Genomic DNA, 18157 nt, shown 5'->3' on the forward strand with positions numbered 1-18157 from the left:
GTTGGGGTTGGGTGTGTAGCGCCCGCTGGCCCTGAAGTCGTTGTTGTTGTTGTTGCTGCTGTAAGTGGGGGTGGGCATGGGAGTCTTGCTGCGCATGTCCTGCGCTGTGGGCGTCTTGGGCCGGTGGGGGTCGCCGCCGCCCCGGGCCATCATCTCCGGGCCCGGAGTCCGACTCCGGAACTGGCCCGGCTTGGCCTCCCGGGCGTACCCGTACCCGTAGCGATCGTCCCCTCCTCCACCCCCCACGTGATTAGCCCTGTTGAACCCCCCGCTGTACCCTTCACGATAGTCGGGTCTTCCCCGCTCGTTGTTGTGGCGAAAGGGGTCCGCTACGCGAGGGGCGCTGGGGGGCCTGGCCCGCTCGTACAGGCTCTCCACGTGGTTGCTCTGGTCCAGGCGAGATCGCCCGTAGTCACTTTGATTCCTGAGCTCACTAGGCACTTCGGACACGTGGTTCTCCATGGGGTTGCGAGCTTCCCCGTACACTCCCCGACTGTCGGCGTAGGGTGGCCGACCTCGCTGCTGGTCTCCCGCATAGCCGTAGGACGTGGGGGTCTTGGGGCGGCTCTGGGAGGGAGTCTTAGGACGGGGGTCCATGCCGGAGGGAGTCTTGGGGCGGGGGTCCATGTTGGAAGGAGTCTTGGGGCGGGAGGGGTCTCTTCGCCCGGCGGCGTCGATCTCGTCCCCATCTGAAATGGCAGACAGACACAGAGCTCGACAAAGTTGCATTTTTTATTTTACAGATCCGGTTGTACCAGTAGCACAGACACCGCCACCACGGCCGTGTGCTCCTCCCTTGTTGCGCCACGTGTCACGAGAGTTCAACAGGAGTAGCATTTCAATCTGGTCCCCATCTGAAATGGCAGGCAAACACAACTCGACACAGTTGCATTTTTGTAATGGTTCTGGTCTATCACAACCACCACCACTGCCGCGTGTCGCTTTCACACCAAGGCCACATGACCAGACAGACAGAGACAGAGAGAGACAATTTGTTTAATTAGTTCATGTCTGCTAGACACCAGCATATCCGTGCGTTTCAGTCTTCTACCGTCACACCACATGACCGAGTTCGACGACAGTAGTATAATATATCATACTATCACCCCCTCGCCTGCTTCCTTTCCTGTTAACTGTCACAGACCACATGACAGAGTTCAAAGACAGTAGTATAATACATCATACTATCACCCCCTCGCCTGCTTCCTTTCCTAATTGCTGTCACAGAAGCTAGGCTGGCTCAGTACTTTCGAACTGAAACCCGAGTCTCAAAGCGGGCAAAAATTAAATCGCACGATCTCGCTGCCTGGAAGAAAAAAGAAAACGCCAAATCAATGCTAGTTGACATGTTTACGTCACTTCTCCAAGGTCAGCATCAGTCTCGTGTCTGTCCAGGAATGAAGGAATTTGTTCCTGGAGACATACAGGTGTCGTCGGCATAAGCAGCCACGTGCTTTCAACACAACAATACTCCACGCGTCACACTGACAGCAGGAGATTAAGACGCTGTCTGTATTGTAGAACGGATCCAACCAACACATCACTTCGTGGAAATTTAAAATAAATCAGAAAAAAATCAAGAAATTAATTCCAAAAAGCATTCATGTGTATATGGGATAAACACACCCGTGTTTTGAGCACAAAATACTCCACACGTCACTGAAAGAGCAGGAGATTGAGACTGTTATCTGGAGTGGATCGAACACACACATCTCCTCTGGCTCATTTCACAACAAACTGTTTTTAGAAGAGAAACGCTCATCATTTTTGAACCCCTCTTTCACAGCAAGCGTTGAAGAAGAAAATAACCGAATCCGCATGGCACCTCTCATAAACAACTCCTTGTGATCAATATTCCACACCCATTTCAAAACAACAGAAGTCGACACACGAACCTCGCAAAGGCACATGCTGCCCGAATTTGCACATTTCGGAGTGCGAAATTTTCTCTCAAAACTTGATTTTTGAAAAATGAATATTATTTCCTGGCTTTCTCTGACAAGTTTAGCATCAATTATACAAAATCAAAGCTTTAGGAATGTTCTTTTACTTTCACCTTCTTCTTTCATGAGCTCAAACTCCCACGTTCACTCATGTGTTCTTTTTGCACAGGTGGATTTTTACGTGTATGACCGTTTTTACCCCGCCATTCAGGCAGCATACGCCGATTTCGGGGGAATTTCACCGATTTCGCGAAGGTGTACCATGCATGCCTGTTACTGAAGCCCATAGAGCTTTTGGCACCTCCCAGCTTCCACGAACAAGATGCTCCACCGACTATCACTGACACACAGAGATAAGCCTGTTCTCAAGCCACGCCACAAACTTCCAAAGCTTTCAACCCCTGTCGCACGATTGTTATCTCGATGCAAGCCAGCAAGCACCGGCGTAACATGCTGTACGTGCTCTAATGATGTCGCTGGTAGACCGACCTGATCTGCCAAATTCCAGTGCACGGTGAACAAATACACCTCTTGTAGAAAATCTTAGCAATTTTTCTTTGATAAAAACGAAATACTATTGATAACAACGTCAACAAAATATTTGTGAATATTTGTGATAAAAACGAAATATTTATGATAAAAACCAAATATTTGTGTTAAAAAGACATGTTTCACGTTCTAACACACCATGTCGATACACTCATGTTCATACGTTAATCTACAACATGACTAACCAATGACTCACTCTTTCAATTCCTCCTATCTAGAAATACACGTGCACGTCCTGACTACCTTTCACCAACACAAACAGTTTTAATACACAAAAATATACCGAAAATATTCTACTGCTATTCTAGCAGTCGAATATCTATGAGTATTCGAGCAGAACGTTTGAACGCAGCAGGTGATGAAAACATCGCAGGTTTTTTCTCCTCTGCCTTATGCTGCTAATTCTCCCAGCACATAGGACTGAGTAAGGCTAGCTAGCAGGAATCGGAAGGCCAACAATCCTCTTAGTGCCAGCATCATCTTTCTGGTCCAATTATCGCAAAAACTGCTGTACCTCTGAAACGTTCTGGGGAGCTTTCCCTTCGCTATCCCGTAAAATAATCCCAGGCCGGGCGGGTGTTCTATCAAAAGCTCCGACGGGGTACGCTCTCGACATATTCCAACTTCATCAAAACTCTTATTTTCCCCTTCCCACCATCCTCTTTGCCAATTTTGCATTATTTTTTGGGGTTGTATTTTGTGTTTTTGTTTGTTTGTATGTGGATTTTGTTCCAGAAAACATAATTGTTTTGTTTTCAACTGTCCCAAAGAGATTCCTTTATTTATCTATCTCATTTTTATTTCAGCAGTTTCCAAGCTATACACTTCTTCAGCCGCTTTCTTCTGATTCTGCGCATGGCTTGGTATGGTTATCGGCAGTTCTCTTGCTACATGTATCTCCTGCTTCTCAGTTACAGAACATCACATTTTCAACAACAATTTTCTCGTTTTCTCTAGTTCTTTTGTATCAGTATTTAATTTCTGCGTTAAAGAGGCATCGTGTTATTCTTCTATTTTCCTTTCTTGTTTCTACTGTTTGTTTTTGGCTTTCCGACATGATTGTCCGTCACACGCAGCACTGGCAAGGCCAGAGTTAATGGCCACAATCCATTTGTTACCATGACAACGTTCAGTGATGTGGACAATAGCACAAACCAGTGTAGATGACTAAACAACAAATCCAAAAACAAAGAGACTGGCAACGTTCCATCATTCATTTGCTTGCGGCTTCGTGGCAGGCAGAAGGAAAAATCAGATAATAATTTTTATATATTTAATTTTCAGAGCTTGTTGTTAATCCAAATATAACATATTTATATGTTATTGGAATCAGCAAATGATGGAGAATAAGATGAACGTAAATTTGGATCGTTTTATAAAAATTTTTTTTTTTTACAATTTTCAGATTTTTAATGACCAAAGTCATTAATTAATTTTTAAGCCACCACGCTGAAATGCAATACCGAAGTCCGGGCTTCGTCGAACATTACTTGACCAAAATTTCAACCAATTTGGTTGAAAAATGAGGGCGTGACAGTGCCGCCTCAACTTTCACGAAAAGCCGGATATGACGTCATCAAAGACATTTATCAAAAAAATGAAAAAAACGTCTGAGGATATCATACCCAGGAACTCTCATGTCAAATTTCATAAAGATCGGTCCAGTAGTTTGGTCTGAATCGCTCTACACGCACGCACACACACACACACACATACACCACGACCCTCGTCTCGATTCCCCCCTCGATGTTAAAACATTTAGTCATAACTTGACTAAATGTAATCAGCCAGATAAGTTTTCGTAATTGTTTGTCTGTGCACTTAAAAGACCGCTGGGTCGATATATTTGTGAATGTATTGTTTTGTCAACAACAAACGTTCCAACAACCTACCTTTCTTGTTTTTTGATTCTGACTAAACAACAGCTTAAACAAGACGAGCAAGAGCACGCACATGCGCAGAAAGATCGGTAACAGGTTTGTCATTCTTCTCCTTGCTGTTCAGATTTAAACGGTGGTCGGCCAAAAATAAGACATGGCTTCATCAAGAAATCCCGAAAATGTTAATTCTCTGAACCCAGTGTCAAATCCCAGTAACCACAGCTTTCTAGAATCATTGCCAGCACAGCTCATATTCATAAAAGAATCCACGTGATCACTGCTTGGTGTGGATGAATCTCACCAACCACTGCTTTGTCAAATCATTCTTTAAAACACTTCTCTGTTGAGAATCGTTGCGACCTCTGCTTTGGAGATAACCTAACAACAATTGCTTTGTAGACGAATTCTAACAACCACTGCTTTGTAGAGAACTCCTTGAGACCACTACTTTGTTTACGAAATCTAACAACCACTGCTTTGTAGACGAATTCAAACCACTGCTTTGTAGACGAATTCTAACAACCACTGCTTTGTAGAAAACTCCTTGAGACCACTACTTTGTTTACGAATTCTAACAACCACTGCTTTGTACACGCATTCAAACCACTGCTTTGTAGACGAATTTTAACAACCACTGCTCAGTAGAAGACTCTTTGCGACCACTGCTTTGTAGATGAATTCTCTAAATCTCTGCTATATGTAGAAAACTCGATTGAACAGCTGCTCGATTTATTCTAGCAACAATTGCTTTGTGGCACTACAAGACTCCATTCAACCACTGCTTTCTGAAATTCCTGATGCCATCGACAAGTGCAGCGAAATATTCTTTGTGAACATTACATCCGATGCAAAAAAGACAGACACACCAAAGAGTGAGAAGGTAGACCAAGGAGTGAGGTTGGACTGGCAAGCCAGCAGACCTGGCAGTATAAGCACGGAGTGAGGTTGGACTGGCAAGCCAGCAGACCTGGCAGTATAAGCACGGAGTTGTAACATCTAACAGTCCCAGGTGCGAGAACCCGAAAATCGAACAGTGAGTCTGGTGAAAAGCAACGCCTTGAAGTTGGGGCCGGATGGGGAGGGAGGGGGGGGGGGATGAGAGTGAGAGTGAGAGTGAGAGAGAGAGAGAGAGAGAGAGAGAGAGAGAGAGAGAGAGAGAGAGAGAGAGAGAGAGAGAGAGAGAGAGAGAGAGAACCCACTCTTATCATCCCTCTCCTTCTAAACTTAAAACAAACTGGGAAACGGCTTTGAAATAAACACCTCAACCCCTTACCTGTTAAACCACCCTTCACTCACCCCCCCTCCCTCCACACCCCTCATCAACCTCTTCAGCGGCCAGAAGCGAAGCTCTAAACCACTTCACACGGGTGTTGTCTGCTAATTTCACTGCTGGCACTAAATCGCAGGTACCCGCTTTTTAAACACACCCGAGAGGACCACACACAAACCGCGAGAGAAAACACCTGAGGGCCGAAAAAGAACACCTCTGGGCTCTCATAGGAACGCCGCCGATGTGATGAATGCTGGATACATGGAAAAGTCTTACTGCCAACGACTGTCTACTAGCAGGAGAATATTTTTGCTTCTATACTACATCGTGGCATAGGAAAAGAGTAGGTCGACACGATGTGTTTGGTTTGTGGTGAATTATGAGCTCACTCGCCAGTCATAGCAGAGGATACAATAAGTTTCATGAAAGGGAAAAAACCTTATTTGATAGTTGCAACGGTTTCAGCAAATTTCACGTGGAAGGAGTAGGGGGGGGGGGGGGGACAATGACAATGAGAGAGACAATGACAATGACAATGACAATTCTTTATTTAACGAGGGTAGTAGATTAAGCAGTGGCCTGCTTTTTTACATCCAGCCCTCGCCCTAAAGAGGGACTAAGAGAGAGAGAGAGGGAGCGTGTGAGAGAGAGAGAGGGGGAGGGAGGGAGCGTGAGAGAGAGAGCGAGAGGGAGGGAGCGTGTGTGTGTGTGTGTGTGTGAGAGAGAGAGAGAGAGAGAGAGAGAGAGAGACTCGTGAGAGAGAGAGGGAGGGAGGGAGGGAGGGAGAGAGAGAGGGGGGAGTGAGGGAGAGAGAGAGGGAGGGAGGGAGAGAGAGGGAGGGAGAGAGAGAGGGAGGGAGTGAGGGAGAGAGAGGGAGCGTGAGAGAGAGAGAGAGAGAGAGAGAGAGAGAGAGAGAGAGAGAGAGAGAGAGAGAGAGAGAGAGAGAGAGAGAGAGAGAGAGAGAGAGAGATGTCCTGACCACCCAACAGTCATCGCCTGTTCTTACCCTAGAAACAACGCCCAAGACATGGCTTGAGGTTCCCAAGGCCAAGCACAAGACACGGTCTTAGATATTGCCCTCATGCGACATATCGCACCGTTGATTGTTGAACGAGGCAAAGTGAAGATTGATCATTATGTTCCGTAATGTTACTCTGGTAAATGATACCCTCAGAGAGAGAGAGAGAGAGAGAGAGAGAGAGAGAGAGAGAGAGAGAGAGAGAGAGAGAGAGAGAGAGAGAGAGAGAGAGAGAACCCTGAGAGAGAGAGAGAGAGAGAGAGAGAGAGAGAGAGAGAGAGAGAGAGAGAGAGAGAGAGAGACATACACACACCCAGACAAGCATGCATGCGCGCACACACACACACACACAACACACACTGTCTTATGCTTTCCCCATTCTCCGACATGTGACGGCGTAACCCTATCTACAGCAGACATGTGACGGCGTAACCCTATCTACAGCAGACATGTGACGGCGTAACCCTATCTACAGCAGACAGAGTCGATCGTAAATGTTGCAGACAAAACCAATAATAATGGTAATCATCTTGTTTATCGAGACATTCTCCGTACAGACCTTGGCCAACAATGATGAATGATCTGATCGTGTGGAACAATGAAAATCAATACGACAAGGATGATAACGCTTACTTATTCTGCGATGTAATAATACCCTTGGAAAACACAGAGAAACGTGCACGCACTCACTCACACACACACACACAGTAAATGTAAACCAGCGTTCCCAAGAAGAAGAAGAAGAGGTCTTTGTCCTTTAATCAAGTCTCTTTGAATGACGTTGAACATACTCAAAACCTTTGCCACATTAAACCACGCAATCTGGCGTGCAGCAGAATACTATAGAAAACTCCATCAGTGAAACCAAGATGTTTTTAAACACACCTAATTCTGAAAAGTGCAGCGTTCCGGTGTGTTTACAGAGCAGAGATTGGGAGAGTATAGCGGGTGACTTGTGACACAGCGGTTGCACGTGCAACACACAGGTGTACACCCGACACCTTGTAGCCACGCGCAAACCCAAACACATTTTCGCTCGGCTGGTTCCCAGAGGTTCTCTTTTCTCCTGTGGAGTGTTGATGTTTCCTGCTAACTTACACCAGAAGACACGTACCCCCCCCCCCCCCCCCCCCCCCCCCCCCCTTACGATCTCCAATGCCCCCCCCCCCCCCCCACCCACCTCCTTCACCTTTCAATCTCCAATCACCCCCCCCCCCTTCACCGTTCCATCTCCAATGCCCCCCCCCCCCTCCCCCCCCCCCACCTCGCTTTCTGTTGCTGGTCGAGGCATAACTGTCAAGAAATCGTCATTTAAGAAGCCTCTGTTAACCATCACCAGCATCTAATTCCCCCTCACTCTCAGAGGACTCTACCGATGCTCGTGATCTGCATGGTCGGCTGGAGAACCCAAAAGCCACACTAGTCGCAGGGATGCGAAAGATCCAATTTGAAGCAGTAAGGCTATCCTTGATTGAGCCCCCAGTCTTTTTTTGTTTGTTAACCGAAAACTCAGTGCTAAAGCTCGGTGCAGCCAACTTCGCGAAGTCTTTCTACCGAAAACTCAGTGCTAAAGCTCCGAGCAGCCAACTTCGCGAAATCCTTTTACCTAAAACTCAGTGCTAAAGCTCCGTGCAGCCAACTTCGCGAAGTCTTTTTACCGAAAACTCAGTGCTAAAGCTCCGAGCAGCCAAAATCGCGAAGTCTTTTTACCGAAAACTCAGTGCTAAAGCTGCGAGCAGCCAACTTCGCGAAGTCTTTTTACCGAAAACTCAGTGCTGAAGCTCCGTGCGGCCAGCTTCGCGAAGTCTTTTTACCGAAAACTGAGTGCTAAAGCTCCAAGCAGCCAACTTCGCGAAGTCTTTTTACCGAAAACTCAGTGCTAAAGCTGCGAGCAGCCAACTTCGCGAAGTCTTTTTACCGAAAACTCAGTGCTAAAGCTGCGAGCAGCCAACTTCGCGAAGTCTTTTTACCGAAAACTCAGTGCTGAAGCTCCGTGCAGCCAACTTCGCGAAGTCGACTTCCCCCAATTAAGGACAGGCTTCAAGGAACCTCATTCAAGCGCCATCCCCAGCCAACACCATATCGACAAAACTGCTCCCTTAAATAAAGCGGCGCTGCCACAGAACTGCTCAGCTCTCCATTATGGAAGAGGATCTCCTAACAAGTGTAGACTGTCCAAAGCTTACCATCCATCAAGCACGACGGATCAAGAGAAAACACAGACACAATTCTCTCCGCGTTTCTCCAAGAGGCTGGAGAGAACACACCTGCACCTCTTTCATCTTTCTTTATCAATACCAGACATTCCAACCCTCAGCAGTTATTAGCTACCGGCACGGTTGGCCTAGTGGTAAGGCGTCCGCTCCGTGATCGGGAGGTCGTGGGTTCGAACCCCGGCCGGGTCATACCTAAGACCTTAAAATTGGTAATCTAGTGGCTGCTCCGCCTGGCGTCTGGCATTATGGGGTTAGTGCTAGGACTGGTTGGTCCTGTGTCAGAATAATGTGACTGGGTGAGACATGAAGCCTGTGCTGTGACTTCTGTCTTGTGTGTGGCGCACGTTAAATGTCAAAGCAGCACCGCCCTGATATGGCCCTTCGTGGTCGGCTGGGCGTTAAGCAAACAAACAAACAAAACAAACAAGTTATTAGCTGCCTGTGCCATGTAACAACCCTGTTAGCTATCTGCTGCAGTGTTCACGGGGCTAAATTGTCCAACGAAATCTACTCATCTATATCTACATAATTATGTTTGAGAGGGAAAGACAATACCGCAGATATTTATTTCTCCCCTATGTCAAGATTGGTCGTAAGGGGAAAACTTCAGTCGATATGTTCCGATAAAACAGTCTTGAAACAAAGTTTTCTATAGCTCTGCAAATTGCCACTATGCAGGTGTTCAAAAAAACGAAAGTGCGGAAAAGGCCTTCAAAAACAAGCCAAGGGAAAGTACAAGGGATGTTGCTGGGATGTGTTTTTTTCGGAAAATGTGTTGAAATTACCATACAAATGTCGGCAATTTTAGGATGTTTCGCCGAGTTTGGGCGTCATCTTTTCCTCATTATAAAAACAATCAACAATTCTGCCGACACAAAACGACGTCTCTGGGACTGAGTACAACAATTAATTAAGAAGAGTTCTCATTAGAAAGGCCGGATGAACATTTTGTCAGCTCAAAAAAGAGGCTCCCACGGAAGTCGTAATCTTGAAGGAACCTGCTTGCACACCTCGTTTAACCCCCAACCGCGTGTAATGCCCTTATTAATTACGGTTCAATGCCTTTTTGGCATGTCTTTACAGCAATAGAGCAACATTCCAACAACAAGTTTACGTCTTTGCAATAAAGCACACTTCAACAAGACTGTTATGTCCTAAGCAATAAAACACACTCCAACAAAAATGTGACGTAATGGTCATAAAACGCGTTGGAGGCTGGCGCCTTCCGTGCGTACAAAACGCTTGCACAGCCCAGGGAGACCCATCACAAGATTCTTTGCCTAAGTTCCGAGTTCAACGATTATGCAACAGTGTGAAGGGCTCGTGCATTTGCGCGTGCAACCCGTGAAAAGATAAACACAGTAGGCCCTATGTCAAGCCAACCGTAATGAGGTCATCTTAGGGCAAACCCATCGACAAATAACACCTGTGTTTTTAAACTGACAATTTTGCCTTCTCTTTGGAAACTTCTTCTTCTTCTTCTTCTTCTTCTTCGGCGTTCCAGGTTGGAAACTTCGATAACCCTATGAAACAACACAACGCCGCGGGTAATATCCACTCAGATATATTGCAGTTAGTAATATCCGCTCAGATCACTTCTCTTTGTTTGGGGTAAGCCTAATTCCGCCCTAATCATTTGCCGTATTCACGGTAATATCCGCTCAAATCGTTGACCGTGCTTTAGATAATAGCCGTGATCAGGGTAATTTCCGCTCAAATGGTTGACTGTGTTCAGAGTAATTTCCGCTCAGATAGTTGACAGTGTTCCGGTTTACATCCATTCTGACTAGAGAGAAATTGTATTCTTGTGAATAACCTTTGCTAACACTATTTGCCGTGTTTGATACTGTGAATAACTCTTGCTTAGATCGCTCACAGACTTCGTGCTGTCGCTAGTTGAATATCCGCTCACTTCATTTTTTTAAATTCAGAGCTCCTTGTGATAATTGACTTGATCATCACTCGGAGACTCCTGTGTTGTCGATGATATCCCGAATTAAAACACATTCAATAATTCCAGTTCCGATGATTTCATCCAACCATTCACTGATTTCAACACTGTCGATAAAACCCGAACAACTAATTAAAGCACTTTCATTGATTTGGATAACATCAAATCCAATGACACAGAAACTCTAAAAAACGCTGCGCAAACAACAAGTCAATCACCTCTCAGTCAAGCTAACCATCACCGAGAACACAAACGAACACATGAATAAACCATGACATCAGCGCAATAACTGGGAAAGAGAACATACATACTACACCACCACAACTACACCAACGGCAGCAACAGCGGCGACAACACAACTCGCTGGCTCAAGAGCCTTGTACCCCGTTGTGAAGAAGAGCCCACAATCTACCCAGCCATCGCTGCTTCTGCTCTTTGGTACAGGAGAGAGAGGTTAAAATAATAACGTTGAATCGCGACGATCATCTTTGAAATCAGCGGAAAGAAAAGATGTTAATTGGGTGTGTGAGGTTTTCAAACGCAGAACAGGGCATTATCCTACATACGTGAGAGAGATACCCGTGAGATAAAAATCGTTCAAATCACACGTGTGTATATCATGTAAATGAGGTCAACCGGAAGGTCATGCTATGTAAATTAGTAATTACATATTCATGAAGAACTACTTTTGCAACAAAATGGCAACTGCCACGAAACCGATTTGTCAACACTGAAAGAATTTTTGAGTGATGAGCTGTTCGAAGACATGTTTGGCGATGACGCGAATGACGAAGTCGATGAAGAAAAAAGCGAGTCATCCATGATTTATGATTTTTCTCCAATAGACTCATTCGTTCAGACAAACAAGAACAAGAACACTCTCCGAAAAACGGTTTACGATATACGTCGCCTATCGACGTTTATGGCGAAACACGGGGACAAAAGAAACATTAGCACCATCCAACCACAAAATTATGCAAAATTCTCTGCTCTCTTTTCATGAGTTTGAAAAAACCGGATGGCAAAGAGTATGAACCATCCCCACGCTGAGGGGCCTTCTCAGCAGCATCCATCGACAGTTGAAGTCTAAAAAGTACTGTGCACCCGTTATAGACGGCCCCGAATTTGCACTTGTAACTGAGAGAAGTCGTGAAGACAAAGCAGAAGATTGTTAAACAGGAAGGTTGTGGCAACTTACCTAACAGGGCTCAACCGCTGAAAGATGAAGATGTTGACAAGCTGTGGCAGACAAAACAGCTCGGAGTCGCAGATCCAGAAGTAATCCTGAATACTCTGTGGTGGCAAAACACAGTCAACTTTGGTCTGCGCAGCGTGACACCTCACAGGCACATGCAGTGAGGAGACGTGTCCTTGCATGAAGACAGTAATGGCAGAGAATATCTCCAATTTTGCGAAAGACAATCCACAACCAAAGCCAGGGCGACATGTGAAGAAAAGCTGGGATCATCAACCCGAGGTAGATCTACACCAACCACTCTGCACGCCAGTTCCTAGTGCAGAAACTTTCCGAGAATAACGTTCCTCCGACCAAAATAATGCAGCTATCTGGGCACAACAACGTTAAGCAGCATTTCCCAAGAGGAACACCGTGGCTTCAGTCTGATGCTAAACGGCACTGCACCGGTCTCGGAGCTGTCGCCAGTGTCGGCAGACGACACATTGGATTCGCACGGCCACTTCAACTCCAGCCGTCTCCACTGCCACTGCCACAATCACATCCCAGCAAACGCTAACAACACTGTTTGCAAGGCCTGTGCACGTTGGTACCATCAACATCAACCAATAATTATTTGTCCAGTCACCAAACCGAGAAGTGACCATCTGAAAGCTGTCGACTCGCCTGGCTCCGACTTGACTGTCATCCTATCGCGGAAGGATATGCTTTGCTGTTGTTGTTCCTTTTGGTTTCTTTTATCCTGTGGCCACTGCTTTTGTTTTTATCTGGTATATTTTGAAGTGACCATCATTTCGTTGTTCGAATTTATTTAATCAATGTTCAATATTAAACTTAACAGTGTTAACAAAGGCGAACTACTTTGTCCTAGTTTGAGAGTGTGTGTCATGGCGGAGGAATGAATGTCAAATTGAGTAAAGTGGTTTGAAGTTCTAAAGCGGGTTGATCCAAAGGCAATAGCGCTGTCGGTGACTTTTAGTTAGATCTGGCACAGAAGTATATAACGTAGGATAAACAGAATACTACATGGCTTGCTGTGTCGTACCAGATTTACACTCGTTGCTTTTTCAAATAGTGAACAGCTCGCTTTCGCTCGCAGTTCACTATTTAAAAAAACAACTCGTGTAAATCTGGTACGACACAGCAAGCCATGTAGTATTCTCTATTTCTCAGACTTGGGAGTCTGCCGGCATAAAAACGTCAGGAAACCAGCAGGTTTGCGGGCACAATCTCACACGCCTCACCACCCCCATGAATAAGTGTAACCTATTGATCCTTCAAGGTAGATAGTGAGATTCCTGCACAGTTCTTTTGAATCTCCAAGTCGTACATAACGGGAGCATCTCGTTACTCCCCCGTATCGCTACTCCCCCGGCTCGTTACTCCCCCGTATCGCTACTCCCCCGGCTCGTTACTCCCCCGTGCCTTTTTATTACACTTTAAGTAATGCAGTTATTACTTAATTGCATTTTCAAGAGAGAGAGAGAGAGAGAGAGAGAGAGAGAGAGAGAGAGAGAGAGAGAGAGAGAGAGAGAGAGAGAGAGAGAGAGAGAGAGAGAGAGAGAGAGAGCGCATGTTTAAAGAACTTACAACTGTCAGATCTGCCTGTACATTCGTGTTTGAAAAAAAAAGTATATATTTTAAGCAGAAGAGATACGGGGGAGTAACGAGATGCTCAGCTCGTTACTCCCCCGTATCGCTACTCCCCCGGCTCGATTACTCCCCCGGCTCGTTATTCCCCCGGCTCGTTACTCCCCCGTATCGCTACTCCCCCGGGAACGTAGAAGAAGAAGCTACTCCCCCGGCTCGTTACTCCCCCGTACACAGAAAATGACTGGATAACCCTGTGATAGTAAGTTAGCATGAAATATTGTTTTTCCGGAGAAATTGTCTGGATAAACAAACAAAGAAACAAACAAAACAGCTGGACAGAGGGGGGGGGGGGGGGGGGGGACAATATTTCATGCCAACTTACTATCACAGGGTTATCCAGTCATTTTCTGTGTACGGGGGAGTAACGAGCCGGGGGAGTAGCGATACGGGGGAGTAACGAGCTGATCCCGTACATAACATCTCCAATGTCCCCTTCTTGCCCTGGTTTCCTTTCTTTCTCTTTGCTATAAAATAAACCCACACAACTGTCGAAACAAGTCCTACTGTGTTTGTCTAGTTTCTTGGTCAATACATTTTCAATGTTCTTCACTTGCAACTGGAACTTTACACTGCGCTATTTCAAAATCGTCCGTTGTCTGAGAGCAAACGTGTCTGCATTCCGTGGTGTTTTGTGTGTGTGTGTGTGTGTGTGTGTGTGTGTGTGTGTGTGTGTGTGTGTGTGTTTTGCAGGGGAGGGGGGCGAGAGCAAGCACACCTCATGAGCATATTTCGGATACCCCCCCATTGAAGTCATGTTTCCCTTGTTACAATTTTACACTCGCTGTAACGTCTGCCGCTCAAGGTGTTCCGATAAATGTTCTCGCCAAACAATGGCAACTCCTCACACAGTTTTTGCCGCAGACCTGAAGATTCGTTTATCGCCGATCTATCACTCGCCGCTCCGTTCTTTTCACCTTTGCTTCTAGTGTGCGTGAAGCAATCAGAAATATCTCTACCTTTACTCTTGTGCCCCTCACAGTCTCACTTACTCTCCAATGTGTGAATCCTCTCATTCAACCCCCACCCCCTCTACCCACACGGACACAAACCCTTACGACCGCCCCCCTCCTCTTTTTACGTACGCACGCGCACACACTCACAAAAATCATTATACCCCTTCCGTCTTCTTATACCCATGCACACACGAACACCCCTACCCCTCTCCCCCACGGTCATACACAATCACACAGAAACCCCTACCCCCATAATTTGATCTTCTCACCCCCCCCCCCTCCCCCCCCAAAAAAAAAAAACCCAACCCAAAAACACACACACACACACACAGAAATGTTTACCCCGACCCACCCAATCTCCCCCCCCCCCCTCCCCCTGTATATCTCTCTCATGATGTCTGTCTATGAATGCTTCTCTCAATCGTCATCCCCTTTGCACCAGCTCTCTCCAGCGATCTGGGTTTACGCTTATTATGACACCGGATTTCTAAACAAACATCGGGAATTGACAGGGGTTTACGTCACGTGCTAGCGCGCTCCAATGACGACATTCATAACTCTGACATAAATAACCCCTGCTCATCTTTTCAACAAAAACATGGGTATTTAGGGTAGAGCGGTGAGGGTGAGTGAGGGGGTTGAAAACATGGGTATTGAGGGTAGAGCGGTGAGGGTGAGTCAGGGGGTTGAAAACATGGGTATTTAGGGTTGAGCGGTGAGGGTGAGTGAGGGGGTTGAAAACATGGGTATTTAGGGTAGAGCGGTGAGGGTGAGTGAGGGGGTTGAAAACATGGGTATTTAGGGTGGAGCGGTGAGGGTGAGTCAGGGGGTTGAAAACATGGGTATTTAGGGTAGAGCGGTGAGGGTGAGCGAGGGGGTTGAAAACATGGGTATTTAGGGTGGAGCGGTGAGGGTGAGTGAGGGGGTTGAAAACATGGGTATTGAGGGTGGAGCGGTGAGGGTGAGTCAGGGGGTTGAAAACATGGGTATTTAGGGTAGAGCGGTGAGGGTGAGTGAGGGGGTTGAAAACATGGGTATTTAGGGTGGAGCGGTGAGGGTGAGTCAGGGGGTTGAAAACATGGGTATTAAGGGTGGAGCGGTGAGGGTGAGTCAGGGGGTTGAAAACATGGGTATTTAGGGTGGAGCGGTGAGGGTGAGTGAGGGGGTTGAAAACATGGGTATTAAGGGTAGAGCGGTGAGGGTGAGTGAGGGGGTTGAAAACATGGGTATTGAGGGTAGAGCGGTGAGGGTGAGTGAGGGGGTTGAAAACATGGGTATTAAGGGTGGAGCGGTGAGGGTGAGTGAGGGGGTTGAAAACATGGGTATTGAGGGTAGAGCGGTGAGGGTGAGTGAGGGGGTTGAAAACATGGGTATTGAGGGTAGAGCGGTGAGGGTGAGTCAGGGGGTTGAAAACATGGGTATTGAGGGTAGAGCGGTGAGGGTGAGTGAGGGGGTTGAAAACATGGGTATTGAGGGTAGAGCGGTGAGGGTGAGTGAGGGGGTTGAAAACATGGGTATTGAGGGTAGAGCGGTGAGGGTGAGTGAGGGGGTTGAAAACTTGGGTATTGAGGGTAGAGCGGTGAGGGTGAGTCAGGGGGTTGAAAACATGGGTATTAAGGGTAGAGCGGTGAGGGTGAGTGAGGGGGTTGAAAACATGGGTATTGAGGGTGGAGCGGTGAGGGTGAGTCAGGGGGTTGAAAACATGGGTATTAAGGGTAGAGCGGTGAGGGTGAGTGAGGGGGTTGAAAACATGGGTATTGAGGGTGGAGCGGTGAGGGTGAGTCAGGGGGTTGAAAACATGGGTATTAAGGGTAGAGCGGTGAGGGTGAGTGAGGGGGTTGAAAACATGGGTATTGAGGGTAGAGCGGTGAGGGGGAGTGAGGGGGTTGAAAACATGGGTATTAAGGGTAGAGCGGTGAGGGTGAGTGAGGGGGTTGAAAACATGGGTATTGAGGGTGGAGCGGTGAGGGTGAGTGAGGGGGTTGAAAACATGGGTATTGAGGGTAGAGCGGTGAGGGTGAGTCAGGGGGTTGAAAACATGGGTATTAAGGGTAGAGCGGTGAGGGTGAGTCAGGGGGTTGAAAACATGGGTATTAAGGGTAGAGCGGTGAGGGTGAGTCAGGGGGTTGAAAACATGGGTATTTAGGGTGGAGCGGTGAGGGTGAGTCAGGGGGTTGAAAACATGGGTATTTAGGGTGGAGCGGTGAGGGTGAGTCAGGGGGTTGAAAACATGGGTATTGAGGGTAGAGCGGTGAGGGTGAATCAGGGGGTTGAAAACATGGGTATTTAGGGTAGAGCGGTGAGGGTGAGTCAGGGGGTTGAAAACATGGGTATTAAGGGTAGAGCGGTGAGGGTGAGTCAGGGGGTTGAAAACATGGGTATTTAGGGTGGAGCGGTGAGGGTGAGTCAGGGGGTTGAAAACATGGGTATTTAGGGTAGAGCGGTGAGGGTGAGTCAGGGGGTTGAAAACATGGGTATTTAGGGTGGAGCGGTGAGGGTGAGTCAGGGGGTTGAAAACATGGGTATTAAGGGTAGAGCGGTGAGGGCGAGTCAGGGGGTTGAAAACATGGGTATTTAGGGTAGAGCGGTGAGGGTGAGTCAGGGGGTTGAAAACATGGGTATTTAGGGTAGAGCGGTGAGGGTGAGTCAGGGGGTTGAAAACATGGGTATTTAGGGTAGAGCGGTGAGGGTGAGTCAGGGGGTTGAAAACATGGGTATTTAGGGTAGAGCGGTGAGGGTGAGTCAGGGGGTTGAAAACATGGGTATTTAGGGTGGAGCGGTGAGGGTGAGTCAGGGGGTTGAAAACATGGGTATTAAGGGTAGAGCGGTGAGGGCGAGTCAGGGGGTTGAAAACATGGGTATTTAGGGTAGAGCGGTGAGGGTGAGTCAGGGGGTTGAAAACATGGGTATTTAGGGTAGAGCGGTGAGGGTGAGTCAGGGGGTTGAAAACATGGGTATTTAGGGTAGAGCGGTGAGGGTGAGTCAGGGGGTTGAAAACATGGGTATTTAGGGTAGAGCGGTGAGGGCGAGTCAGGGGGTTGAAAACATGGGTATTTAGGGTAGAGCGGTGAGGGTGAGTCAGGGGGTTGAAAACATGGGTATTTAGGGTGGAGCGGTGAGGGTGAGTCAGGGGGTTGAAAACATGGGTATTTAGGGTAGAGCGGTGAGGGTGAGTCAGGGGGTTGAAAACATGGGTATTTAGGGTAGAGCGGTGAGGGTGAGTCAGGGGGTTGAAAACATGGGTATTAAGGGTAGAGCGGTGAGGGTGAGTCAGGGGGTTGAAAACATGGGTATTAAGGGTAGAGCGGTGAGGGTGAGTCAGGGGGTTGGAGTGGGTGAAGGGGTTGGAGGGATGTTGGAGAAAAAGATTCAGTAAGGCCTGAGGAGAATGCCAAGCAAAAACTCTTGGATGAAACGGAGTGGGAAAGTGGGCCCTGAATTCACAGACAGGCCTGAAAGTGAAATACTCGCCATGGCCAGTAGAAACCTGTAAATGGCCAGTAGAAATGTTAATCTACTCGCCAAATGC

The 18157-nt window shown here is 47.2% G+C and overlaps 1 protein-coding gene across 5 annotated transcripts in view; it reads right to left on the reverse strand.

Annotated features, from left to right (window-relative positions):
* LOC138965429 (membrane-associated guanylate kinase, WW and PDZ domain-containing protein 3-like) overlaps positions 1-18157 on the reverse strand; it is a 141595-nt gene that overhangs the window by 27217 nt on the left and 96221 nt on the right. For all 5 annotated transcript variants that reach the window (XM_070337592.1, XM_070337591.1, XM_070337590.1 and 2 more), the window contains one exon: positions 1-689. This exon is cut by the window's left edge and continues 480 nt beyond it. In XM_070337592.1, the coding sequence (XP_070193693.1) occupies positions 1-689 (689 nt within the window). The remainder of the gene's footprint in view (positions 690-18157) is intronic.

The sequence above is a fragment of the Littorina saxatilis genome, linkage group LG4 (assembly GCF_037325665.1).
Source record: "Littorina saxatilis isolate snail1 linkage group LG4, US_GU_Lsax_2.0, whole genome shotgun sequence".
Classification (NCBI taxonomy): domain Eukaryota; kingdom Metazoa; phylum Mollusca; class Gastropoda; order Littorinimorpha; family Littorinidae; genus Littorina; species Littorina saxatilis.